This window comes from Eptatretus burgeri, chromosome 2 (assembly GCF_056783735.1).
Source record: "Eptatretus burgeri isolate ZD-2024b chromosome 2, Ebu_testis_v1, whole genome shotgun sequence".
NCBI classification, from domain to species: domain Eukaryota; kingdom Metazoa; phylum Chordata; class Myxini; order Myxiniformes; family Myxinidae; genus Eptatretus; species Eptatretus burgeri.
In genome coordinates this window covers 24,687,930-24,715,823 of record NC_140962.1, presented here as the reverse complement: position 1 = coordinate 24,715,823, position 27,894 = coordinate 24,687,930, and the positions used below count along the sequence as shown (strand labels likewise).

Below are 27,894 nucleotides of genomic sequence, written 5' to 3'. Positions count from 1 at the left end.
TGCTGCTCTTGCACATCCTCTTTCTGCCCTAGGTCATCTTACATCTGCTTGGAAATTCACCAACATCACTGCATTACTTAAAAAGGTGCAAAAACCAATCCATTTAACTACAGACCTATTATCTTACTTCCAATCAGCAAGGTCATGGAATCCATTATCAGAGTTGGTATGAAATCATTCCTTTTCTCCAACAGCCTTATCTCAGATCACCAATTCGGATTCCTACCCGGTCACTCCACCTTGAACATGCTGCTCCTACTCTCCCAACAATGGATCAGACATGAGATGGATCAGATCCCAACAATGGATCAGACATGAGATGGATCAGATCCCAACAATGGATCAGATAAACCATTCCAATCCATCCCAACAATGGATAATATCAGCCCTCATCGTCAGACATGAGATTAGGGTCATTTCTCCAGACATATCTTGAGCTTTCTGTACATTCTGGCATCCCACTTTGCTCTCCAAACTCTCTGCCTTTGGCATCAAAGGCCACCTCCACACATACGGCTTACCGACTTCCTCTGCTCTTGCAGCCATCATGTGGCTCTCAACGGAATCGTTTCATTTCCTCTCCCTGTTAAAGCTGGAGTGCTCCTTGGCAGTGTTCTGGGCCCAGTCCTATTTCCAATCTTCATCAATGATATCTGACTGTCTGGACAATCCTCCTTATCTATTTCCTGATGAATCCACCCTATGCCATGACATCCTTTGTTCTTCAGATAGGCTGGCAGTAGTCTCTTCCCTCTCTTCAGACTTTGACAAAATTACAAGTTGGTCAAACACTTGGAATATGTCTTTCAATCCTGACAAATCTTTCATTTTCTCTCTCTCTCTCTCTCTCTCTCTCTCTCTCTCTCTCTCTCTCTCTCTCTCTCTCTCTCTCTCTCTCTCTCTCTCTCTCTCTCTCTCTCTCTCTCTCTCTCTCTCTCTCTCTCTCTCTCTCTCTCTCTCTCTCTCTCTCTCTCTCTCTCTCTCTCTCTCTCTCTCTCTCTCTCTCTCTCTCTCTCTCTCTCTCTCTCTCTCTCTCTCTCTCTCTCTCTCTCTCTCTCTCTCTCTCTCTCTCTCTCTCTCTCTCTCTCTCTCTCTCTGAAAGGACCAAAAGGCAAACCCTTCCATCTACTTTCTTAACAATCCCCTTGAGGAAGTTCAGTCACTCAGACTCTTGGGTCTCACTATCAGCCATGATCTTTCTTGGGAAAACACGTGTCAAAGTTGGCATCCAAAGCCAGTCACCGACTGGGCATCCTCCATCATACAAAGTCCTTCCTTGGCACAGCTGACTTTCCTTCCTTCCTTCCTTCCTTCCTTCCTTCCTTGGCACAACACAACTGAACTATCCACAAACAAAGCCTTCATCCGCAACTTGATGGAGTACTGCACTTCCATCTGGATTGGTGCCCCTACGTCACACTTTGCTCAGCTTCACGCCGGGAAAACCAAGACCTTCAAGATTATTGGAATCTCCTGCAATGATGTTGAGTTTATGGACCTATCATTTTCCGATTACAGATAGGTCGGTAGTCTCTTCATCTTCTACCACCTCCTTTCTCGTTTTGCGTCCCCTGCTCTTCATAAAGTCTGTGTACATAAAGCTTGTGCCAGCTATTATTTGTGTGGGAGCTGGATCTATCACGCAGACTTCTTTGGGGGAGACACCGTATCTGGCTTGGTTGCTTCTTAACAGTGATGGGAAGATCATACATAGGGCTGGTAAATGCACAGGGTAAGTTTAAGATCAACTTTTAAAATGACTACAAACACCCGCTCCCGATGGAAGTGGTCAGGGAGGTGGGAGAGGGGATGTCATGTGTATGTGCATGAGCACACCACGCGGCCAATGGTGTGTTAATGGCCACAATTAATCCCTTGTTTTTGTGGGATTGGCCAGGGGAAGCTTGGAACCAAATCTTTCACCAACAGGCTGGCCAGGTCTGACTTCGGTCTAATGTTAGGGCAGGAATTTGGACTTTGGCCGTGGTGCTGGCGATAGCTCACCTACTTATCACGAACAGCAATCCTGGGGTCTTTAAGGTCCACAGACTAATGCCAGCATATGGGACACACAGTTTAATGTCCATTGGAGGGATGGCACACACACACACACACACACACACACACACACACACACACACACACACACACACACACACACACACACACACACACACACACACACACACACACACACACACACACACTGATGAATCACTATCCCTGTGATGCACTGGAATGAGTTTATAGCTGGGCCAAGATTCAAACCCAGGCTTAGATGTGAGGGTGACCTCTCGGCCATCCTTCCAGCCCCTCGTGTTAATATTATTATTATGTCATTACCATTGGATGGAATTGAGTGATCAATTTATGGTTCTAATCATTTTGATAAGAAGTAACTTTGATGGCATGGAGGCTGGAGATGGGAGTGTAGGAAGTTGTACATATCAACAACCTAAGGTATGCTGATGATACCATTCTGTTCACAGAAAGTGATGAGTAGTCGATGAAACTGCTGCAGACAGTAAAGAAGGAATGTGAAAAAGTTGGTCTTTATTTAAAGACAAATAATGTCATCTGAGAAGATCGATGTGTTAAGAAGTGGGAGACGATCATGTGTAAATTTTAACCTTCCTCTGTTCTAATATTGAAATGAGTGTATATTGGAGAGGATAAATTAATAGACAATTCGCGTTCGGGAGAACAGCAATGCCAGGGTTGACAAAAATCTGGAAAGACAATTGAGATGTGACGACACAAAGGAAGAAGAGGCTGGTGAATAATCTGGCATTTCCAGTTGAAATACATGGACGTGAGTCATGGAGATCGAAAAAGAAAGAAAAGAAGGTGGTTGACAGTTTTGAAATCTGGTGTTGAAGACGAATTTTTAAAAAATTATATGGATTGCAAGAACAACCAAACACATTAGTGCTTGAAGAAATTAGACCGTCATGTACATTTGGAGCACTGATGCTAAAACAGAAACGTCATACTTTGGTTGGACACATCACACATGCAGAAAAAGAAAGTCTGGGGAAGTCAACCATGGAATTTGGCCAGAAGAGAAGAGATAGAGGACGACCTTGTATATGCTGGGTGGATGGGGTAAAGGCTACAACCAAACTGTCTCTGCCAGAGCTTCGGAAAGCAGTGCAGGATCGGGTTATTTTGAGAAATCTGATCATGAATGTCACCCGAAGTTGGACACAACTTGTCAGAACTGGATAACTGGTTATAATAATTTTAATTTTATGTAAGTGTATGGACCAGCGACCCTTAGCCTATACAACTCCCATGTGTAAGTACATCCAATTTTATCCGAATTTCCCCCAGGCAAGTATTAAACAATGATGGTGACCTTTCGGAATGGGGTTATGCATCGAATAAAGGTCACAATATTGATTCATAAGGGTCATGTCACACGTCAAGAAATATCTCATGTCACGCATGAAGCCATGGCCTGGACAAATCACAAATGAGACCCATAAGTTATAATATAAGCAATCCATGTACAGTTCCCATATAATCTGATGGATAGAAAAATCAGACGGGCAATGGAATACATCATTCATGAGTAAAGGCTCACTTAATCCCCTTTACTAGCGAACAAGCTCAAATGAGCTAAGATCCTCGTCCTCTTAATGATGACGTCATAAAACACGAATTTGACGTCATTGTGATGTATCAGGTTTGCGATAAATTATATCTGTGCTAATGCCTGGCTTGATTCCTGCAAACAAAATTCAAACAGCTTGCCTAGTTTCGGAGATAATGGTATATGCGATTTCCATTAGCAGCGATATTATGACGTCAACTTTTTTTTCTCGGAAGAATTTCCAAAATCGGAGATGGTTGCTGCCTGTGCGTGGGCTTTCTGCATATACATGGCAAGTTTCACGAAGATCCGATGAAAACTCTGGGTTGTGAAACAAAAATGTCAAAAAAATAGGAATGATGTCATAAAAATTGATATGACGTCATAGTGATGTATCATATGTGCGGTAATTCATCTCTACTAATGCTCCGTTCGATTCCCACAAACAGAATTCAAAAAGTTTGCCTAGTTTCGGAGATAATTTTTAAGGCGATTTCCATTAGCGGAGATATTTTGACGTCATAACTTTTTTCTTGGAGGAATTTTCAAAATTGGAGATGGTTACTGTCTGCGCAGGGTATTTTTACATATATATATATATATATATATATATATATATATATATATATATATATATATATATATATATATATATATATATATATATATATATATATATATATACACGCCAAGTTTCATGAATTTATATTGTTGTAACCAGAATGCTTCTTTAAAATCCTTGTTTTTAAACGAGTGAATGTGCCAAAAACATAAAAATACCGTTTCTTCTTCTCTGATGCTTGGTGACCATGCCACTTTCTTCTGCTCTTCCTTCGTTGATGTCCGTAATGGTGCATGGTTCCTCTAGGATTTTTACGGCCTTCTTGGGTTCCCGTGAAACTACTGCAGTCGGCTCCCAGTGGTCAGATGGAACTCGCACCACTTCAGTCTCATACGCGAATCTCGACTCTCGCATTGGAGGGCCTGCTGCTCATGCATTCACATGACGGGAGATGTGGCATAAAAAGAGATGTACACATATGCTCAATTTTACCAAAAATAGTGATTAAAAAAATAAAAAAGGATTAAATTATGAAGTTGTGTCGGCTTATGTTTAGAATAAGTATTTGCGTTCAGGTACAGACCTGACCCAAGTCCAGAATGCGATACATCGGTGGAGGTCAAGTCTGGAGTTGAACTCGTGTCTTCACTTGGCTCAAACATCAGTTGGTCTGACTCTGTGATGTCCTCAACTGCTATTTGTGCAGATGTTATGTCATCATCTCCTAGTCCCTCGACACTGTCTGTTGGAATATCTAGGATGTCGCACATGCTGACATCAGCCTCGTTTCCAGTGAGTTCATCCATCTCTACTGTGGTTGTCTGTATGACAGTAATTATATCCTCCTCTATCATTATGACCGATTCCACCACTTCTGTTGTACCTACAGCTTGTTGGCCAAGATTCTCTTGGACATCTCTTTCCTCCAGTTCTGTTGTACCTACAGCTTCTTGGTCAAGATCCTCTTGGATATCTCTTTCCTCCAGCTCTGTTGTACCTACAGCTTCTTGGTCAAGATCCTCTTGGATATCTCTTTCCTCCAGCTCTGTTGTACTGATAGCTTCTTGGTCAAGATCCTCTTGGATAGCTCTTTCCTCCAGCTCTGTTGTTCCTACGGCTTGTTGGTCAAGATCCTCTTGGATATCTCTCGCTTCTAGCTCTTCTCCAGATATATCTCCATTTTGTGAATCGTTATACATTGCGTCTGATTCTGAAGACTCTGCACAAACTTTGATGCCCTGGTCAATTTCCACAGCAGCGTCTTCAAAGGAATGTTCTTCAATGTACAAATCCGTGGGCAAAATTGATGCACCGATCATCTGCTTCATGTGTGGTATGTCCTTATTTGGTTTTGCTTTCTTGTCTAATTGTAAATGGTGATCTTGCTCTTTCTCCCGGTCTTTTTTGCACCAGAGTTGGTCACTATCTGCAGCAACTGACTGTACGTCCTTGTTTTGGGAATCTGAGACTCTTTCATACAGTTTCACTGCATTGTCGAGAATGTCAACCATCTCCTCTGCTTGGTCTTTTGGTTCTGGAGAAATACTGCCGAGTACTATTTCTTTTGCATTGTATGGTTTTATTTCCCGAAAGACATAATTGGGCTCTTCTACTCCTGCCTGTTTCGCATTCACTGCAAGGTTTTCACTCTTCATTTGCTCAACAGCACAATGCGTTTCCTGTTCTTTGCATATAGAAGATTTAGATGTTGATAAATTTTCAGACAAGAGTGCTTCTTTTGTCTTCCCAAAGTTGAGAAGATCTGTCCCCAAACAAGTGTCCTTCTTGATCTTCTTTTCATCAGTACGAGTAATATTTTCTCCTGAGGTTGTTTCCATTGATTTCCATTCCAGGCAATGATCGTTATCTGTCACATTCTTTACACTTGATGACATGGAGGGAACAGGTTGTGTTGGTTCATCACCTTCCATGACTGAATGTTCTCCAGAAACAGTGCCGTCTTGTTTTTCCTCGAGAGGAAAACAATCTTTCTCAGGTTTGACATCCACTGCTGCTGCTGCTGCTGATGATTCTTCCTGCTCCTGTGTGACTGTTCTTCCATATACTGGGACATAATTCAGTTTGATTGAAGATAAAGCTGGAGTGCATTGTGGGTCAGTTCCTTTGCACTCTTGCATCTTAAGGTATTCTGTAGTCTCTATTGGAAGCTTAGAAAATTTCACGTTTTCCTCTTGAGATGCTCCAGATGTCTTTTCCTGGAAATATACTGGATTTTGACAGTCATAATTCAACTTCTTGTCAGTTACTGGTATTATATTCTTAAAGTCTTCCTCCTTGTTTGGCGTTTTAATAGCATTATGTGCTTCCTTTTTTTCCACATCACACTCCACTTCCTCCTCCATGAATTCTTCTTTTTTGTCTTCCCCTTCTTCTTGTTTTTCTTCTCCTTGTTCTTCATCTTCCTGTTTTATGTCACTCACTGCTGGTGGAACTGGAATTATGCTTCCCGGTTTATTATTATTATTATTAATTTGTCTCTCCACCAATTCGTCAGCTGGTTGCTGTCTGATTTTAGCTTCTTCCTGGGAGCATTCTTGAGATTCAGCAGATATTTTAATCATGTTTTCATGAGCACATTTCATCATATCATCATCATGCACTTCTCCAGCTTCATTGTCAGGAGGTCTGTGTTTTGCTGAAATGGATTTGTGTGCCTTGGGGCTAAGTTCTAATATCTCTGGCACATCATGTGACAAGCTGCAGGCAGCCTCACGAGACACTGACAAGTACTCACATTCTCCTTGTGCCTCCATTGGCCTGCTTGGGAAAGTTCCTTTGATTGCCGTTTCTTTGGTCAATGGCTGATGTTCAAGCAAGGTGGATTCAATTGATTTTTCATCATCTCCTTCTTGCCTTGTTTTCTGCTGAAGAGGACTTTTTTGATCTGAGATTGATAACATAGTTTGTTTGGCTTGGTCTTTCCCTTGAAAGTCGACAGGTCCCTCTGCATAACGAAAATCCAAATTACCATCAACTTTGGCCTCGATGCTAAGTTCATCATGAAATCCTTCACCGTAAGTATCACGACTAAATGCTTCCTCTTTTGTTTTTGTGGTCTCATGGTCATCGTGTTGTGTTTCCACTGCAGAGACCTCGGTGCTGTCCTGAGAAAGGCCGCTGGATTTTGTGAGCAGGTATCTGCTATCTTCAAGTGCTTCTTTGGATGTCGCAGGAGAGAGCTTTTGAACAAAATTTTCTTCCACTGAACTCCTCCTGCACACCTGCAGGGTGAATTCCTCTTGAATAGACATGCCAGATTCTTCAAATTTGTCATGCTCTCGTTTTGCATTGATTGTGTCATTTGGGATGCTGCTCTTTGCTTCCAAACCAGAAAAAAGAATATCTGTAAGTGTACTTTCTCTTTGCTTATATTCAGAATCAGAATACTTATCTTCTTTCTCCAACATATGTTCAAGTGCGCATATTTCTTCAGCTTGGTTTGAAGTGTCTTCCTTACCATTTGGATCCATTTTTTTCACACCGAAGACTTCCTTCTCTCCACCGGTACCTTTGCACAAAATATTTTCCTCTAAAATCACCTCTTGCATAAGTTTAGGATCTTTCTTGTGTGGTTCTAAATTGTCCTCCACTCTCTGAATTTCACTATCACAAACTTCTGTTTGCCACGAGCACTGCTGACCACTACTGTCAGGTACAGACGCAAGTTCTGCAATATTTATGCTTCTCTCAACTGCTGCTTCTTCCAAACTTATTGAGCTGACACGTTCTTTATCGAGCATTTTTTCATAGAAATGCCCGTTTGATTCCTCCTTCATCGAAGTAATGCCCGAGTCAATACCAATAACTTTCGGCTTTGAAAGATCCTTTGACTGATCGCAGTCGCCGTTGGGATCCTGCAAGGATGATGGTGAAGAATCCTTTTCAGCAACCTTTGCATCTGCGATATGTTCTTGCACAACTGGGAAATCTTTGGAAACATTTGCCATGGATGTTTGAGTCATTGGTAACAATTCAGCATGTATGTTCTCAGAAAAATTTCTCCTTGGGGAAAGATCGTTGTCATTATCACTATTTTCAAGCGATGTTTCGACGGTGGTTCGAACATCTTGCATAATTATTTTGCATTCAGTCTTGCTTTCATCATAATCCTGGCACGGCTCCTCCCATGCCTCAGAAGCTTTGTTGTCTTCAGGATCTCTTTCGATTGTTTGGTGTGCAATTGCTTCACCACCTGAATCAAAATTTGCACTTTCATCCTGTTTTATGTTGGCACCTAAGGTTGATTGCCATTGGCTGGGCTTCAAATCCAAGTTACCACAAGGCAGGTCGGACGATTCCCGTGCAGCGACGTCCTCATCTTGTACTTCCTGCACTCCGCCCTGCAGAAAACTTGTATCATCATGTTGTTGGCAAATTTTTGTTGATGAGTTTGTCGATTCCAAGATGGTAGCATCTGCATTAGTTTTGCTGTCCGTTTGTTCTGATTTGTAAAACACAAAAAGGGCAGGAAGAGACGAGGTTAGAATCCACTCTTGTGTGTGATGTGTGTGTGTGTATATATATATATATACACACACACACACACACACACAAATAGTTACAGGAAACCAATCTAACATTGGATGACTGACAAAATCCAGTGGATGCCATTTGGAATAAAATAGCAACTTCTGAGCTCTGCTAAGAGGAAGCTTTGAGAGATAATCATGTGACAGAGCTTTTTACATTGTGTCATCATGCCATTGTAAAACTTTGGAGCAATGTCAAAGAAAGTTGAGACAATGATGTAGCAATAAAAATAAAGGATCATAATCACAGAACTGGTATATATGTGAAAATGGTTCTCGTTTTGGGTTCCTTCATGCAGACTCCGATGGGACTCATGGTCTATCTTTTATGTTACTTCCTCTATCCCTGTTATTATCTGATCATTATTTGCTCTGTCATTCCTTTTCCTCTTTATGCCTTATCCTTATCCTTTTCCTTCCCTAACCTTCTCCATATATACTTCCCAATGACCCACAGCCCACATCCAGTTACGTTCGTAAGTTTTTATCCACCCTTCTGTTGTACATCTGTGATGTCACTGCATCTGTGATGTGCATATGCGTTTACATGAGCTTGGGATTGTGAAATGGGCATGGGTCACATGCTCATTAACTCTTCCATTACTGCTGCTCATATATGTTTTCCCACAAGCCTACCTTTCCACCCTCTTCCCCTCGAGCTTGCGTGCCTACCTACTACCACACTTCACCTCCCTCACTGCCCACATCATCTGGCAATCTCCACACTTCCCCTCACTCCCACTGCACATCCCCTTGCCCAACCCTGCATCCCATCACCCCCAGACTCACACATTGTACGCTCCACATTCCACACTCCCCACTTACACTTTCACCCCCTCCAACTCCCCCCCCAACTCCTTTTCATCCGCTCTATCGTACAGTGTTGTGGTCCATGAAAAATTCGAGGTCTTCATTCTAAGGTTACTTATTGTTGTTCTCTCTTGTTGGGTTACTGCACAGCAACGGAAATTATATGCTTAACTGAAACTTTACTCTCACAGGATGTCTCCATTTTGTCTGTCTCTCCTTGGCTATTCTCTCTTCTGTTGCAATAGTCCCCCACCCAATCCCAGTGGTGATGTTGCTGTCTATTTCAAGAACTCCATTCCTCACTGTTCATTGTCCACACCAACCCCTCCTTGCCTGATGTAATAGATATGGCTACACATTCTTCTCTGAAACCACCAGATATGTATCTTCGCGGCGTAGCGTCTCCCTAATAACTGCATATTCACCTCTTTTTCTGATGACATGTAAAAAAAAATGTAATGCACTATCTTAATTTGTGATCCTCATCTGTAGTAAATTCAACTGTATCTCTGACCATCAGTCAGTTTGAATTCCGTTTCAATCAGTCAATATCCTATATGCTGCTACTTCTCTGCCAACAATGGTCAGAGGCCTTCAATCTTAAACAAGAGATTAGGACTGTCTCCATAGACATAACTTGGGCATGCAATGGAGTCTGGCATCGTTCTCGACTTGACAAACACACTGCTGTGTTATACAAGGCCACCTTCACTCCTGGCTTTCAGACTTCCTCCTCTTGCACAGTCAACATTCTGCAATCAACAGAATCTTTTACTCTCCTCTGCCAGTGGAGGATGGAGTGCCCAAAAGTAGTATCTTGAGCCCAATAATGTTCCTCATATACATAAACAACCTCTCCGATGCTCTGGAAAACCCATCATTCAGTTTTACAGATAACTTTGCAAACTCATCCATGATTCAATAAAAACAAGCAGGCAGCATCTGATTCACTCTCTATTGATCTAGAGTTGATTTGATGCTGCTCTGATAAATGGAACAGCTCTTAAAATCCTGGCAAATCTAATAGTGATCTGACGTCGTCGCTCTGGAGGGATCGTCAAACCAACTCACCTGTCTATTTCTGTGGTCAGCCACTGGAAGAGGTTTAGTCTTGTGAATTTCTCATCATCAGCTATGACATCTCCTGGGCTGAGCATTTTTCAAAGCTGGCTTAACAAGCCAGCTGCAGACTGCCTCGGGCATTATCCATGATTCATTGAAATCAGAACTACTCACAACCTACAAGGCCTTTGTCTGTAACTCAATAGAGTCTTGCTCTGCTCTATGCACTGGTGCTCTCTTGTATCTGTCTTTCCTGTATTCCATGGATTGCAAAGCTCTCATCATTATCAGAATCTCCCATGATGAGTCGGTCTCGCAAGGCCTGTTGTTCTCACATAACCGGCAGGTTGGTGGTCTCTGTTTTTCACCGCCTCTTCCACGGTCTTGCTCCCTCTGCTCTCTTGGCCCTCCAACTGTCTCCAGCTCCTCCAGGAACACATCCATCCATTTCATTGGGACCATACTCTGTCAGTGTGACCACTCCTTGGCTTTTTTCACAAGATCTTGGCTATTCGTTGTTCACCTTGGCGGCTTGGTTTTCTCTAGGTTTTCTTGGCGCATACGTTTTCTATTATCATCGCTTTTCCAAAACCTTGTGAATTCTTGGCTTTTTTTTCATTGGCTCACCTTGGCATTTATGAAAATGAGGAGTGGTCACACTGTACTCTGTACAGAGCGTCGGTGCTGCCGAAGCAGTCTCCTGGACCATTGAGCACAATCCTGGACGGGTCGAGGAACACATAACATGCCTTCTTATTAAGCTCCTAAAATTAATCCTTATTCTCCACCTTGACAATTTTGTTATTTTCTCCCTTTTGTGGAACCATCTTCCAAAAGCAGTTCAATCCTATTCCTCCATCCGAGGCTTCCTGCTACCTTCCGTGTTCACTTCTTTCTTTTCTACCCCATCAACCAAACCCTTCCCTGCCCACCCCCCATTACAACCCATCTTTTCAGGCTATGATGTCCCTTCCACTCCTATCTCCTCTCTTTTCCTGTTTCTTAACTTCCTTGTTTGTTTCATCGACCTGTTGCCAAAAGACCCCATTGTTGGTGCATTGCCTTTTTCGCCTGTTACCTCACTCTTCCACGAGCCTAGATTTTGTCTCTAAGTAATGAACAACAATATTGGTAAATGGTCTCACTTAATTGTTGAAAAATGGGCCTGCAATGAAAATAAGCAAAGTTAATCCTAGTGCCCGGGAAGCTAGCCATCAAATTTAAAAACGACTGAACGCAATAGTGGGGCAACTTAGCTAAATATAGCATAACAATTGTGCATTTTGTGAGGAAAGCACCAAATTTGGCACACTAGTAGGTAGCCTCTCATATTATGAACAGATTTGGATATTGGGCCATCTCAAAATTTTTGAAGGCAGTGGAAAATGGCTGCCACGGCCATCAGCGGCTGAATTTGAGATGGCCCAATATCCAAATCTGTTCATAATATGATAGGCTACTAGTGTGCCAAATTTGGTGCTTTCCTCACAAAATGCACAATTGTTATGTTAAGTTGCCCCACTACAAGGTCTGAACTTGCATGACATTATTACATTACCTTATTTTATTTTTGCATGACATTTACATGACAATTATATTATACTGTCTGGATCAGCAGATGACAACCCAGGATGGGTTTATTGATTTTGTTTTGGATTTTGTTTTGGCTTTTCTCCACTGGTAAATGATCATTCTGTCACAAGCTCAAAATACACGCATTCCTTTTCAATGTAGGCATTTCGCAAAATTTAATCTGCTGAACACGATTTTACCATCCACTTGCCACTGCCCTAATATAATTCAAATTAACATAAAGTATTATATCTGTATACATTTCGCTTCAATATATTTTTTTCAGTTTAATACTACACACAGATCTTCAAATTTATTAATCTTCACATCATAACGATGAAAAGCAACATTAAATAACAAAGTGATGCAAACATACTGCAAAGTCATGAATACATTTTCAGATGCATGCACACGTGCATAGATGAACCCCGCTATTCGCGAGTCATAAAGTGTGACGCGCTTCTACATTCGCGTATTCGCTTTTTTATTGTTGGTTTTTTCTTTTTTATTATTATTATTTATGTACACTTCAGGACTAGTCTCCTATATCCACCTGGGAAATTAGAAATCAGCCAACATCACAGTATTACATAAAAAAGGTGCAAAAAAACAGGTCCCCTTAACCACAGCCCAATTCACCTACCATTGTACTAAAATCATCAGCAAGGTCAAGAAATCCATGATCACAGTTGACATAAAATATTTCCTTTTCTCCAACAGCCTCATCTCAGATCATCAATTCGGATTCAGACCTGGTCACTCTATCTTGGACATGCTGCTTCTACTCTCAATAATTGTGGAGGCCCTCAATATCAGACATGAGATCAGGGCCGTCTCTCTGGACATATCTCGAGTTTGTGATACAGTCTGGCATCCTGCCCTGCTCTCCAAACGGTCTGCCTATAGAATCCACGGCCAACTCCACTCCTGGATTCCTGACTTCAGCCGCTCTCAAAGTCAACGTGTGGCTCTCAATGGAACCCTTTCTTCTCCTCTCCCTGTCAAAGCTGTAATACCCAAAGGCAGTGTTATAGGGCCCATATTATTCATAATCCATTCCTCCATCCATTGGGACCATACTCTGTGCAGAGCGTTTGTGCTGCTTAAGCAGTCTCCTTGGTTATTGGGTACAATCCTGGACAGGTCGCTGCTCCGACACAGGATACCAGCAAGCTGACACTTATTTTGCCAACTTCGGAAGGATGACAGGCAGAGTCAACCCCACCTGGTATTGATTCAACAGCTGAGGGGGATTTGAACTCAGGATCCTAGGATCCCAAGCCCACCACCGTAATGATGAGGCCAACACCAGGCATACTCATAATCTTCATCAATAATCTCACTGACTCTCTGCCGATGACTCCATTCTCTGCCGTGACATTTCTCATCCTTCTGACAGACAGACAAACAGCAGCCTCTTCCCTCTCCTCAGACATTGACAAAAATCACATACTGGTCAAAACAAAATTTTGCTTATACTGTATATCCATATTGTCCACCCTTTGTGTTTTTCCTTACCCGGTTACCCCTCATCGTTAGCTGCATCCCTAGTTTGCCTGTCTCCATCTACTTTCTCCCTCCCCATGCTGTTTTTGTCTCCCCTTTCTCCTGCTGTTCCCTTTGTTATGTTGTGTCCTGATTTGCTCTGTGTAATCACTCTTCCACGACCCGAGGCCACATTTTTCAAGAACGTCTCCCTCGTGAATAGCGGGGTCCGAAAGTACGATACTGTAGAATATGTTAACTTTTTTGCATGTACTGTACAATATGGTAATTATATTGTAGTTATTGCATTGCAATGCTGAGTTCATCAACTTGCTTGTACCCTACAGTCTATGGGTGCCCCTATACATCAAAAGCATCAATCTTTTCTCTTATAATCATAGGCCTTTGTTTTGAAGGTGCATCTCTAATCATGATTGGAAGGATGTAACAAATGCTCCGTTACTTGCTCAACATCATATATAAATATATAATATATATTATTTATTTATTATAGTGATAACTGACATAATTATTCACAATCACATACCTTGAAGGATCTTCTCATGCTTTTCTGGAAGGTGTGCAAGAGATTTGTTTTCTTGAACTCCCACACTCATTGTAGCATAATGATGTTCTTCTGGATCTGTCATTGTGTTGTCAATACCTAAAGAGAAGATCAGTTCTTTTTAATGTTAAGAACTACCCACACGTGTTTGCCATATATACTGCACAGTAGTTTAGCGAATTACTCTTTCTTTTGGAGCCATAATCTCTTTGCTCATATAAATAATTTCCAATATTTTTCCTTCATCTTCCCTTCCTTCGCTTTTCACTTTACATTCCTTTTCTCAATTTTTCAAAATATTCCACCTCCCTAAATAACGATGGACCTCTGTTAACTTCGCAAAAAAATGTCTTGCAAGCAACATACGATCTTTAAATTCGATCAAACAGGCTTACATCTTTTGCAGGGGGTTCCAAACCTCCATCAGCAGTTTAAGGCCACGTTGATTTATTTTTCCGAAGGGAGAAGTCATTCTTCTGCTTTTCCGCAAATGAATGGTAACGTGTGTTTGGCACAGGTAGCTTAACGAGTCCATGACGTTAAAGAACCACACCAGGAGTCATTGCATTGCAGACAGACAGTGATCCCTGGTGGGTGTTGAAACTGGCTGGTGTGCAGCACAACAGGGAAATAGCAATGTCGGTAGTGCCTGCCCAACAGTCGCAAATTCGGTCTTGATGGGTCTCCAACACCGAGGGAACAAGACACTCTATGCTGTTGGTGGATAAGTGTTTTGTTTCTCACTAGATATTGAATGAATGGGTTGGAAAAGCCTTATTGAAATGCTCAGAGGGAACAGCACTCATACATATATATATATATATATATATATATATATATATATATATATATATATATATATATATATATATATATATATATAGATATCTGTCTGCTCTCCATTGCTGCAGCAATTCAGGTTATATTTTCAAGCGCCACCGGGAGGAGAGGGGGAGGCGATTTGTCTGTAATTTTGAGAGAAAATTTTCGGTGAGGTCTTTGCATCTCTGAATGCAAGTCTCGCATTTAAACCCGATGATACAAAAAAACCCCCAAAAAAACAACATATATCTTATTTGCAAATGAGAAACTTATTATTTCATAAACAGATTGGATCTTGCAACATCACCTTCAAGATGTCGTGAGGACAATCACATCTATGCATGACACAGGACATTGAGCAAGGACTCTCCTTCATCATTGCAAAGTATGGAATACATCGAATGATCTTACCGGTTGTCCGAATGTCCGACGGATCGGTGGGTGCTCTCGCGAAGAACAGCCTGGCTCCAGGACGCTGTCCGGAGGGCACAATAACGCGGAATGGGGGTGGCGTGAGGTGAGTTGGTTGTGGTGGGGGTTGAATAGACGTTTGCACGTTTTCGGCTGCGGTGGGACCGCGCACTCCGCAATACTACGTCACGACACGCGCCGCACCGACGTTATAATCAGCCAGGCACGTGCACGGCAGTTGCAGCAGCAGCAGCAGCAGAAGGAGAAATAGCAAAGGCAGCTCTGTGCTCAGCACAGTCACTATTAAGGCTTGCGTCGCTCACGTCGTTGTGATGCACGACCGTGCGATACCACCCACCAACCCCCCCTCATTTACCTCCCCGTACTCTCTGTTTACCCCACGTCGACTCAGGGCTGAGAGTCAATGTCGTGCTGTTAACCCCCAACCTTAACGTCAAACCAACACATTGGAATCTCACTTAAACGTCTCCAGCCTCTGGCTTTTCAATCCCACGTTGTTCCGCCGAACACACAATTAACATTAACAACAAAGCATTTCAACTGAGATCCCTGAACCCAGAGGATGTGTGTGCCGTGAGGTCGGGACTCGAACATTCCTTGACCTCTCAACATTGTGGTGTGAAAATATGGTGGCATTCATGATTGTGTTGATGGCTTTCACCGGCACAATTTTCTTAGTTTTGTCCCTTTGAGTCGTCCAAATTTTGTCCAACAATCGCGAGGATAAAACAATAATACGAGTTCCCTTTCAAGGAGATTCAACGCAGGAAGAGACCATGATCAGGCCCATCAAAGCCTGCACTATTATTACCAACGTCTGGTTGTTTGTCCGTGCTCTGTCCTTTTAAATATTGAGTTCCAAGCAAGGAAGCAGCACATACCGTTTTAAGATTCTTTGGTATAACTCAACTGGGATTACAACCACCAATTCCTCCCAGACTCACAGCAGTCAGCAGACGGTTGCCATTATGCCACCGAGGTTGGGGAGGTTGCAGAAGCAGCACACTTGCTTTTTGAACTGTCTTTAGTCTGGGTTCGATTCCCAACCCGATTATAAATTGTTTGATTGGTGCTTCACATTGCATTATGAAGTGCGTCTTCCTCGGATGGATGCTTGTCTTACTCGGTGGACTTTAAATGTGCCACTGTACATTTTGTGAAGACCAGTTGAGTTATCGCCAGCACCCTGAACAAATTACAAATACCTGCCCAAATTACATTCGGTCGAACGTTAGGTCATCTACTCAGTCGGTTCGTGAAAGACTTGGGCCAAAACATTTTCCGGCTGACTTCAAAAGGAGGTGGGAATAATTGGGGCCGTGACATTGAAGTTGTTTTTTGGAAATTCCATCCTGACATCTATCTTTTTATTTTTATGCCTACGGTGACGAAGTCGCCGATGGAATTATGTTTACTGGTTGTCTATCCGTCCGTACGTACATACGTCCATGCGAATTTTCCCTGTTCTCTCTGCAACCGCTTTTCCGATTGACATGACATTTTTACCATAGAGGCAACCACTCGTGCAGAATTTTTTTAATGATAATTATGACGTCATAGAGGATCATTTGAGGTGGCAGCCATGTTGGAAAAAACGGGATAAATTTGGACCTCTGTATATCTTAAACTGCACCAGGAAAAAAACTTGAAACTTGGCATCAGGCAACTACTATGCATGGGGAATGAGTGACTTGACGTTGACGTCATCGGTGAAGTGGTGTCCCAGTGAAAATTCGACACGTAGAATGCTGCATCGCATCAGTATGAAAATTTCTGTGGTTCATCTGGGGAGAGATGTGAACACAGAAAAAATTACTATGATGTCATCTGTCACGTGGCTTGGCAGCCATGTTGTTTTTGTTTTTTTTAAGGGAAAAATATTCTCCAGAATTGTTTTACGGATCAAAGTGAAACTGCATCAAAATTATCGATTCACCATGGTGAATAAATTTTGATAACTATGATGTCAAAGGTCACATGGTCTGGCAGGCATTTTGGATTTACCCTAAAACCTTCAAAAATCTTATTCTCCAGAATGGCTGGACAGATTGAGGAGAAACTTCACAGACCTGTTCACCATGAGTTGGGATACCAGGGTGATAAAGAACAAATGATGTCATGTGGCTCAGCGGCCATATTGGATTGAAGAAAAATATTAAATAATAATCTTTTCTCTGGAACCGCTTGTCCGATCGAAAAAAAAATTTACCAAGTATTATCTAACTATATAGCTGTACACAGTGCGCAAATGATCATGTCATAGGTCACGTGGTGTGGCAGCCATATTGGAAAGAAAAATGAACCTTATCCGATCAAAACGAAACTGCACACATGTAATCCAATTCCCAATCCTGGTCAGATTCCAAATTTTCAATGCCATAGGTCATGTGGTTTGGCAGCCATGTTAGCTTTGAAATGAAAAATTAAAAACCTTTTTCTCCAAAACCACTTCACATATCAATATGAAACATGTTGCGTTACATGGAGCAAGGGCAGTGGATCACAACTGCAAAGATTTGCATCGATCGCTTTCGCAGTTTCTGAAATATAATTTTTGAATATTTTTCATTGTAGCTTCCGCACCACGTGGCTGATGATGTCATTTTTAAGTCAAATGTATACAGCAAGCGCAGTGGATCAAAACTGCAAAGTCCAGTATTGAGAGGTTAAATGGTTTCAAATGAATAATTGTTTAGTTATTTCCTTTAAACCAATGCAGCTGCCACATCATGTGACTGATGAGGTCAAAGTTGAATAAAATACTTGCAGCAACAGTGGTGGATCATGACTGCAAAGCCTCCCATCAAAAGACTAAAGGCCCGGTCACACCTTGACGTTTTAGCCAGCGATGGCAACGTATTAAAATGTATGTAAAACGCTGGCTTACGTTGAACTTTTGATGTTTTTTTTTAAAGATTCGGACGTATTCATAGCGACTTGGTCTTATGTATTACTATGATGTCATCTGTCACGTGGCTTGGCAGCCATGTTGATTTTGTTTTTTTTAAGGGAAAAATATTCTCCAGAATTGTTTTACGGATCAAAGTGAAACTGCATCCAAATGATCGATTCACCATGGTGAATAAATTTTGATAACTATGATGTCAAAGGTCACATGGTCTGGCATTACGTGTTTTACAAAAAAATAAATTAACGTGTTTCTAGCTTACAACTGCCATATAAAGACGTGTTCCCAGCAGTTTTGGGAATTGGTATATAAAAATGGTGTTCATAAAAGGGGAACCCAACAGTGTTTTCGAGTCCTTTTTGAGTCGATGTCCATGTCAGCAGTAACAGTATCAGTATCAGTATTAGTAGTAGTATTAATATTAGTAGTAGTTTGTTCATGTTGGCAGTAGTAGGTGCGTGTGAGGGGGAGGGTGTGGGTTATGATGGATCGTCCTTGCGTTTAACGATTTAACGATTTAAATGATAAACTCAACGATTTAAATGGCTGCATCTCCACTATTGAAAGTAGACGCTTGCGCTCAACAATTGGATTTTTTTACACTCAACGACTTTTAAACGGTACCACTCAGCTATTTTCATTGTTTACAATGAACGATTTAAATTGCTGTCACTCGCCTTTGTTTTTTGACGCTGGCGCTCGGAAATTTTAATCGTTTCTATTGAACGTGCTAAATCGCTCAAACCCCACTATTGAAAGTAGACGCTTGCGCTCAACAATTGGATTTTTTTTACACTCAACGACTTTTAAACGGTACCACTCAACTATTTTCATTGTTTACAATGAACGATTTTAATTGCTGTCACTCGCCTTTGTTTTTTGACGATGGGGTTTGGAAATTTGAAGCGTTTCTTCTGAACGTGTTAAAACGCTCAAACTCGACTATTTTAAATAGACGCTGCCGATGGACAATTGGAATCATAGCCAAGCTAGACATCTAAGTGTGAACATCCTCGTCATGCCGAAGAAAAGTTTGAAGAATGCTGCAAATAAGTGTCCTGTCCGTGGCCGTGGACGCTGACGCAAGGACGATCCATTATACCGACGTCTTTCAGCCTATGAGTAACTTAAAAGTAACGTCTGTCGATGTGTGGCAACGATCGCGTAACGTGCCAACAACACGTTAATCATAGGTTAGAAACAAGTTTCGGGTACACTAAACATTACCTCGGCGTGTCTCAACTTATGATTAACTTACAAGTAGCATGTGTTGACGTCTGTCAACGATCGCAGACCGTGCATACAACTTGTGGCCAGCGTAGCGGAACGTGTGAGTCATACGCCGGCATACGTCGTGAAATTTCAAGCATGAAAAAAATTGAGGACAACCAAAAAGTACAACGTTTAAAGCCAACGTACAACGACGTATGGCAGTGTTTTTCAGCGTGCTCTCAATGTTATCAAAACTTACCCATAACGTATTCAACGTGTGCCAGCGTTTTAGAAAAAAAATTCAAAAATCGGCATACGTTGGCTAAAACGTCAAGGTGTGACCGGGCCTTAAGCAGTTTCAGAGAAATCTATTTTTTATATGATCGACTCGGCATGGGGAATATTTGTTGAAAATTTCAACGTCAATAGTCACATGGTCTCGCAGCCATGTTGGACAAAAAATCCAAAGACGTGATCGGCCACCCCTCTGAATTTGATTTGATAAAGAGGACATCGTAAGGTCAAGTGTCCGATCGAAGTAGGGTTGTATCGAAGCAGGGCGCATAGTTTTGTTTTTCACCATAGAAATTTCACAAAAGTTTCATCAGAGATGCAACTACTCATGTAGAATGTTTTTGTGATAACTATGACGTCATAGGCCACGTGGTTTGGCAGCAATTTTGGATTGAAGAAAAATATTAAATAATGTTCTCTCTGGAACTGCTTAATCAATCGACATGAAGCTTCAGATTTATTATCTAGTAGTGATGGTGAATACATGTTTAAAATTTCAACTTCATCGGATGGATGGTGTGGCAGGCAAAATTATTTAATTTTTGGATTTGGGTTACTTACTTATTTATTTACTTATGTTTTTTTTTTTTAATAAGGCTCACTTGGCTGTGCCTGGAAGTGTTTGAGGGTAGAGGAGTAGCAGCTGAAATGTGAATACTTTCGAGGTTCCACCTGATGACTTCACCTTTGCTTTTTGCTTGTTTGGGTTCTTTCTGATTACTCCAATACAGGACTGTACCGATTTTGTCTTCCATTTGATTTGAATTGAATTTATTTTTATCCCATTCTTAATTCAATTAAATACTGAATAATAATGAAAAAACGTCATGGGTCAGGGTCAGGTGTCTGATCAAAGCGGGTTGCATCAAAGCGGGACATCTTGGAATCCGGTCATCACTGCCAGCAGTTATAAAGTGGCAGTTCTACTTATGTCTCTTATTAACGACGTAACACAACACCACACATACATAAACGCCACACAAAATACACTATACAAAGGCAGTCCTGGCGAGGGTCTGCAATCTCTGCTCTTTTTCTTGTTTTTAAGTGTTTTTTTAATGACTTGTGTAATCCTCATTCATTGTGTAATCACAGTGCATGTAATCCGTCATTCTTTTCTATTTTCATAAATGTCTTATCTTGCATGGTTTCTCTTTTCCGACAGTTCATAAATATGCTCTATTGCTCTCTTCTCATTTTCGCTCTTTTCTCCCACTGTTCTGATTCCTCTATTTAGTCTGTTAAGTTGTTTGGAGACAAGAAACCTTCACTATAATGTACTATTTTTTTCTGCAAGGTGAGGCCGAAGGCAAATAGATCCTGAATTATTTTGGAATTAACCATGTCATGGACGATGACATGTTGTTAAGGCCTAAGTCACATTTGCCCTATGGAGAGGATACGGCGGCCGTACGCCCTCTGAATTGACAGAAACGTGCGGTGGCCGCAGAGTTTCTGTGGTGTCCTCAGGGTGGCCCTACGCCGTTTGGCTATATTTTACAGGTCGTAGGGGACGCCGTGGAATTATAGTACGGAGTTATAACTTTTTTCATTTCTACGTTCGCCATAGCAATTCGACAAGCCAAAACAAAAGAACTGGTAAAAAAAAAACCCACTCGTTACCGTTGGTCTGGCCGCACATTCGCCTTAGGGCCCCCCTGCAGTCCCCCTGCGGTCACCTTGCGGGCACCTTGCGTCAGGTCAGGTATGGGAGCATGTGCCAGAACAGCGCGTCGCTGCGTCCACTTTCTGCCGGTACTCCAGGGGCCTCCGTCTGGCCATCCCCCAGGCAGATGCCAGGCCCATCCCCATCTCCTTGAGATGATGGTCAACCTGCTGCAACCATGAGGAACGTGGTCGGCCCACTGGCCTCCTCCACTCATGAGACTCCCTCGCTGAGAGAATCTGGTGAGCAGGATCAGCGTCAGGAAAACGAGCCACATGTCCATACAGCCGCAGCTGACGCTCACGGACTATGCAGGTAACAAATCTCATCCGAGTCTCTCTCAGCAACCGCTCGTTGGACACAAAATCCGACCAGCGATAGCCAAGGATTCTCCGAAGAGACCTGGTACCAAAGGAATTAAGTCTCCGTCTCAGATCCTTGGTCAAAGTCCAAGTCTCACACCCATAGAGCAAGACTGGAAGTACCAAGGACCTGAAGACTCGGACTTTCGTCCTCCCGCACAGGTACCGGCAGCGCCACACCCCATGATCCAGTGAATCCATGACTCCCCAGGCCCGACCCAGACGTCTATTGACCTCTGGCTCACAACCTGCGGAGACATGAATATCACTGCCAAGGTAAGTGAATCTATCCACGACCTCAACATCCTCACCACAAACAGACACAGACAGGACAGCAGCATCCAAGATGTCACCGAAAGCCTGGATCTTTGTTTTGACCCAAGAAATCCGTAATCCCAACGGCTCCGACTCCTCATTCAGCACCTCGAGGGCCCCCAAGAGGATGTCTAAAGTCTCCGCAAAGATGACTGCATCATCTGCAAAATCAAGGTCCGAGATCTTGACATTGCCAAACGATGCACCCCAACTTGATCTCTCCCACATCCTCCCAAAAATCCAGTCCATACAAGTGCTGAAAAGTGTGGGGGCAAGTACACATCCCTGACGAACTCCAGTAACAACTGGAAATAAGTCAGAGGCGGTACCACCACACTTCACAGCACTCTCAGTACCAGAGTAGAGTTCAGACATCAGATCGATCAGTTTCGGTGGCACCCCACGAAGACCAAGAATCCTCCAGAGGACATCCCGATTCACTGAATCGAACGCTTTACAGAGATCAACATAGGCTGCAAGCAGCCCCTGCCGAAACTCTCGTCTGCGTTCGGTGAGGACACGAAGTGCAAGGATACGGTCAATCGTTGACCTCTTTGGTGTAAAGCCTGACTGCTCTGGACGCTGGTGCTCAAGCAGATGGTGGCAAACCCTATCAAGAATTATCCGAGCAAAGACCTTGCCCGGCACTGAGAGCAGCGTCACCCCTCGGTAGTTGTTGCAGTCTTGGCGATCACCCTTCCCTTTCCAGAGAGGGACAACAAGGCCCCTCTTCCAGTCAGTTGGGATGATGCCTGTGTTCCAGGCAGAGCACAAAACTGCATGCAACGACGCGAGTGCAGCATTTCCACCAGCCTTGAGAAGTTCGGCATGGATGCCACAGATCCCTGGAGCTTTGCCCCGTTTCAACTGGTTCACCGCAGCCCGTGTTTCCACAAGCGATGGTGGACCACAGTTGATTCGAGGGTCAGCAACAGGGATTGTAACACCCTTGACGTCCAACTCGACAGCTGGGGGATCAGCCTGGTACAACCGCTCGAAGTAACCGGCCCAGCGGGCCTTCACTTCAGACTCCTCTGTCAAGAGCCTACCACTCTCTGCTCGAACTGCAGTGCTCCGAGGATGGGCTTGGATGAACGTAATGTGCGCGACTTCCCCTGTAAGCGGGACGAGAATCACCTGTCCACAGGTGATGCTCTACCCCCTCACAGATTCCTCGCACATAGGCCTCCTTGTCCACCCTCAGTGCACGTACAGTTTTACGCCTCAGCTCCCTGAACAGCTCAGCTCTGCCATTCAGCCTGGCCCTGCGACGCTGGTCAATGGTATCCAGTGTCCCTTGAGAGACAAAATTCTTCTTTGCCCTGCGGTGAACTCCAAGGCATCCACCGGCAACATCAAGGACGGTGGTCTTGAAGGTGTTCCACAACTCTTCAGGACCCCCCAAAGCACCCAGACCCCCCAAGTGTCCACTCAGCCTGTTCGCAAACTCCTCAGCTACTCTCTCATCCCTGAGCTTGGCAACATCCAGCCTAGGCTGGGATGGTACCATTCTCCAGGATTTAAGGTGCAGCTTCAGAGTTGCTACAACAAGCCTGTGGTCAGTATTGAGGAACTGAGCACTCCGGTAGACCCTGCAGTTCTGGATCATCCTCCAACGACCGTCAATGAGGACATGGTCAATCTCCTTTGCCACACCGCCAGCGTTGGAATACCAAGTCCAGCGATGAGCTTGCGGGCGCTGAAACCATGAACCAGCCACCCTAAGTCCATGACTTCTTGCAAAGTCAAGGAACTTAGTGCTATTCTGGTTCATAGTTCCTGACTCATGGGGACCAACACACACCTCATAACCATCCCTATCAGTTCCAGTCGATGCATTGAAATCCCCCCAAGACTAGAAGTGTATCTCGTCTGGGGCACTGATCAACCACAGACTCGAGTGTGGCGTAGAATGTGTCCTTCACGGTAACATCACTCGCCTCAGTCGGAGCATAAATAGAGACCAGGGAAATGACACCTAAGGAGTGACGAATCCTTAATCTCATAATACGCTCGTTGACCGGTGTTACCTCAATTATCATTGGGGTCAGCTTATTGGACACAGCTACAGCAACTCCTTGGGTATGGTAACCATCAGAGCGACCAGACCAATAGTAGGTGTAACCACCCACCATTATCTCGCCGCAATCCGGTCTCCGAACCTCAGAGAGAGCTGCAATCCCGATGTCCAAACGCTTGAGCTCAGATGATAACAGAGACAGGTGATCATCCTCTCTTAGGGATAGGACATTCCAGGCACCCACCCGAAGGGACCGCCTCAGGTTAACCCAAGGAGACCGCCGTCTGGTGGATGACACCTCAGCACCACTCCGACACACTCTCCCGCAATCTGACCCAGGGATTTTACCCCGTGGTTTCCCTCCTATCAAAGATTGGGGGTCCCGAAGGCTTTGCCCCAATCCCATCATCCGGTGAGCTGCCCTGCGAAGGGATGCTGCACAAGAGGTACTCCCACGGAGTGGGTTTTCAGATTTTTTTGCGTTTTTGCGTTTTGCGGAATGAAGCGTTTTACGGTGGCTGGAGTGCAAATCCTGCCACCAACCTCCTAATAAGAAGTAACCCAACTGCAGGAGGACGTCCGCAGACACAGTTGGGCACTAGATATGGATGGCCGTTGGCTCACAAGGAGCTCCTCCGCCCTTTGACAGGTTTTGTTTTTAATCCTGCTGGGTGTCCATATCCAAACACCCTCCTCACCAGAAAACCTGGTGGGGGAGACGGTTTAGTCGCCGACAACCCAACCATGGAACAGGTTAGTACAGGTTTACATGGTACCTGTAGCAGGTCACAGATCGAACCTGACCTTGCGTCTGCCTTGAAAATTCTATGGCCGCCACAGGAACGCCCTAAGGTCACCGTGCGACATCAAATCAAAGACCGTACGGCACCCCCACGTTTTCGGTCTCCACAATTTCTAAATACGCCGTGCGGCTCCCCGAAAAATCAAAACATATGTGACTGCTACATTGTGTGATCGGGGAAATACTGCGGCCGCCCTATAATTGCTAGTGGCCGTAGATTTTGTAGACCCCACGGCCGCCGTGGCAAATGTGACTTAGGCCTAACCAATGTTAACTGCAACACTTGGAGACCAGTTTGAAGAAATAAATAAACAAACTTACATTACAGACACACAAATGACGTGTTTAGGATGTTCTTGATATGACATATCAAGTTTGCCAGAATGTTCTTGATATGTTATAAATTATTACCTCTGCCATCAAAGGTGGACGGAAGTTATGTTTTCACCTGTCTGTCTCTTTGCCTGTCTGTTTCTGAGCAGGGTATTTCAAAAGGTTGGGACTAAATCATTCTACATGAGTAGTCGCACCTATGTGAAAATTTCTTCTCAATCTGACAAGCGGTTGCAAAGAAAAACATTCTATGTGGACAAACAGACAGTAGTTTGGTGGAAGCACCTTTGACAGCAATTACAGCTGTGAGTCTATTGGGATAGGTCGCTACAAATTTTGCACACCTTAATTGGGGCCAATATTTGACCATTCTTCTTCACAAAACTATTCAAGCTCAGTCAAGTTACGTGGGGAGCATTGATGGACAACAATCTTGAAGTCATGCCACGGATTTTCGATTGAATTTAGGTTGGGGCTCTGACTGGGCCACTCAAGGACATTGATATTTTTGTTCCTTAGCCACTCCAGTGTAGCTTTGGCTGTTTTCTTTGGGTCATTGTCATGTTGAAAAGTGAACTTGCATCCCAATTACAGCTTTCTTGCAAAGACCAGCAGCAGGTTTTCCTCTGGGATTTTTCTGTATTTTCCTCCATTTATTTTCCCTTCTATCCAAACAAGTGCCCCAGTCCCTGCTGATGAGAAACATCCCCATAACATGATGCTGCCACTACCATGCTTCACAGTAGGGATGGTGTTCTTTGGGTGATGTGCTGTGTTGGGTTTGTGCCAAACGTAAGGTTTTGCATTTTGGCCAAAAAGTTCCATCTTGGTTTCGTCAGACCACAAAACCTTTTGCCACATGGCTTCAGAATCTCTGGAGTGGTTTTTTTGCATTTCTCAAACAAGACTCATGGTGGGCTTTTTTGAGTAATGGCTTCCTTCTTGCCACCCGACTGTGCAGGCCAGACTTGTGGAGTGCTTGGGTTATTGTTGTCACATGCACATAATAATCAGTCTTTGCCACAAAAGCATGTAGCTCTTTCAAAGTTGTCATTGGCCTCTTGGTTGCCTCTCTGATCAGTCTCCTCCTTGCTTGGTTTTGCAGTTTGGAGGGACAGCGTGATCTCTTCAGGGTATTGGTGGTTCCTTGGACATTACACTTCTTAATTATTGTCTTGACTGTGCTCCAAGGGATATAACTTGCAATAAGAGTTCAGAGCTATATCAATTATGTTCCCATGGACCTTATATGCATGTCCATGGAGCTCATATTTGTATTCATGCAAGCTTCATTCAAATCAATTGATCCTTATACATGGGTAGAATTAATACCGAACGCAGATAAATACTCATAAAATGAATGTAATAATCATGTATATAATGAGCTTTTAAATCAATCATTGTCAATCCTCCAGGTTTCACTCGTACATTTAATATATTGGTTAAAGCCTAAAAGCCTTTATTTGTCAAGTTAAAGCAATTATTAGGCCTAATTGGGCCACAGCCAAACAAAACCCATAGAGCTAATATATTAAAAGAAATTTTCCACCACACTCACCCCATTGTCCTTAAAAAGGATAAAACACCACAATTGACCTGCTCAACAATTTAATTCAGACTCCTTATGTCTTGAATGAGCATCTCTGCTACCAGGACATCATCCTCCAAGCGCAAATTACTGAGTTCTGCCCCCCCCCCCACCCCCATGTTAGAATCCGTTAACCTCACACCACACGGTTGCCATCACACTCTTGCTTGCTCACCCACATCAGCAAGCAGGTGAACAATGAAGTGAGGACGGAGGCCAGACGGAGTACTTGTGCATTGCAGTGCTGAGCTGGGTGCTGGGCTACGATCCCCTGCATGCCGCTTCCGTTGCCTGGATGCATACGATACCTCCAGAGAGGACAGTGTTGGCAATGTCATACTTCATGACCACAAAATTGTATTTTTTAACTTTTCTTCCCCCAACCCCACAAACTCAATGTTATGGAATAATGGTTGGTGGTGGGGCCCAGGACAGTGGAAGCGCTCACTGCTGATGGTCATGACCTGGGAGTTGGGAAGCTCATAGCATTGCTTCAATGAGGAAGAAGAGATGGCCATAAGCATTTCCTGTTTGGAGCCCAACACCGCATAGCAGACCTCCCTGAAGTCTGCCGCAGTTTTATGTTCCATCGTGGTGAATGAGTAACTCGGCTCACTCATGATTTTGGCATGGGACAGAGAGCATAGATGGGCATCATATGTGAGACACTGTTGTTGGAGTTCACCATGACACACGTGGGGTGGCCATACATGGGGTGGCCCAGACATATAGGAGCAGAATGGCGGGATGGCCATACACATAGTTGGAGTGTCGAAAGTTTCAAATGTGGACACTGTATGCAGAGTATCATCACCAGCAACGCCCACTCTACACACTCCCGAGCTGGAATCCAGAATCAGTGCAGCGAGTTTCACCACTACTATGTCCATTTGTTGGCACATTAAGAGGTTACAGAATGGAAAGGCAAGAAGGTTTTCA

The 27,894-nt window shown here is 43.4% G+C and overlaps 1 protein-coding gene across 2 annotated transcripts in view; it reads right to left on the bottom strand.

Moving 5' to 3' along the window:
• The window catches only part of LOC147031632 (uncharacterized), a 99,433-nt gene extending 83,752 nt beyond the window's left edge, over window positions 1–15,681 (bottom strand). The window contains exons 1-4 of one of the 2 annotated variants that reach the window (XM_085866082.1): window positions 15,435–15,681; window positions 14,184–14,300; window positions 4,741–8,619; window positions 4,376–4,582 (exon numbers count right to left, since the gene is read on the bottom strand). In XM_085866082.1, the coding sequence (XP_085722208.1) occupies window positions 4,376–4,582; window positions 4,741–8,619; window positions 14,184–14,286 (4,189 nt within the window). In that variant the 5' untranslated portion in view covers window positions 14,287–14,300; window positions 15,435–15,681. The remainder of the gene's footprint in view (window positions 1–4,375; window positions 4,583–4,740; window positions 8,620–14,183; window positions 14,301–15,434) is intronic. The other variant, XM_085866073.1, reaches the window with a different exon arrangement.
• Window positions 15,682–27,894: the final 12,213 nt, after the last annotated feature.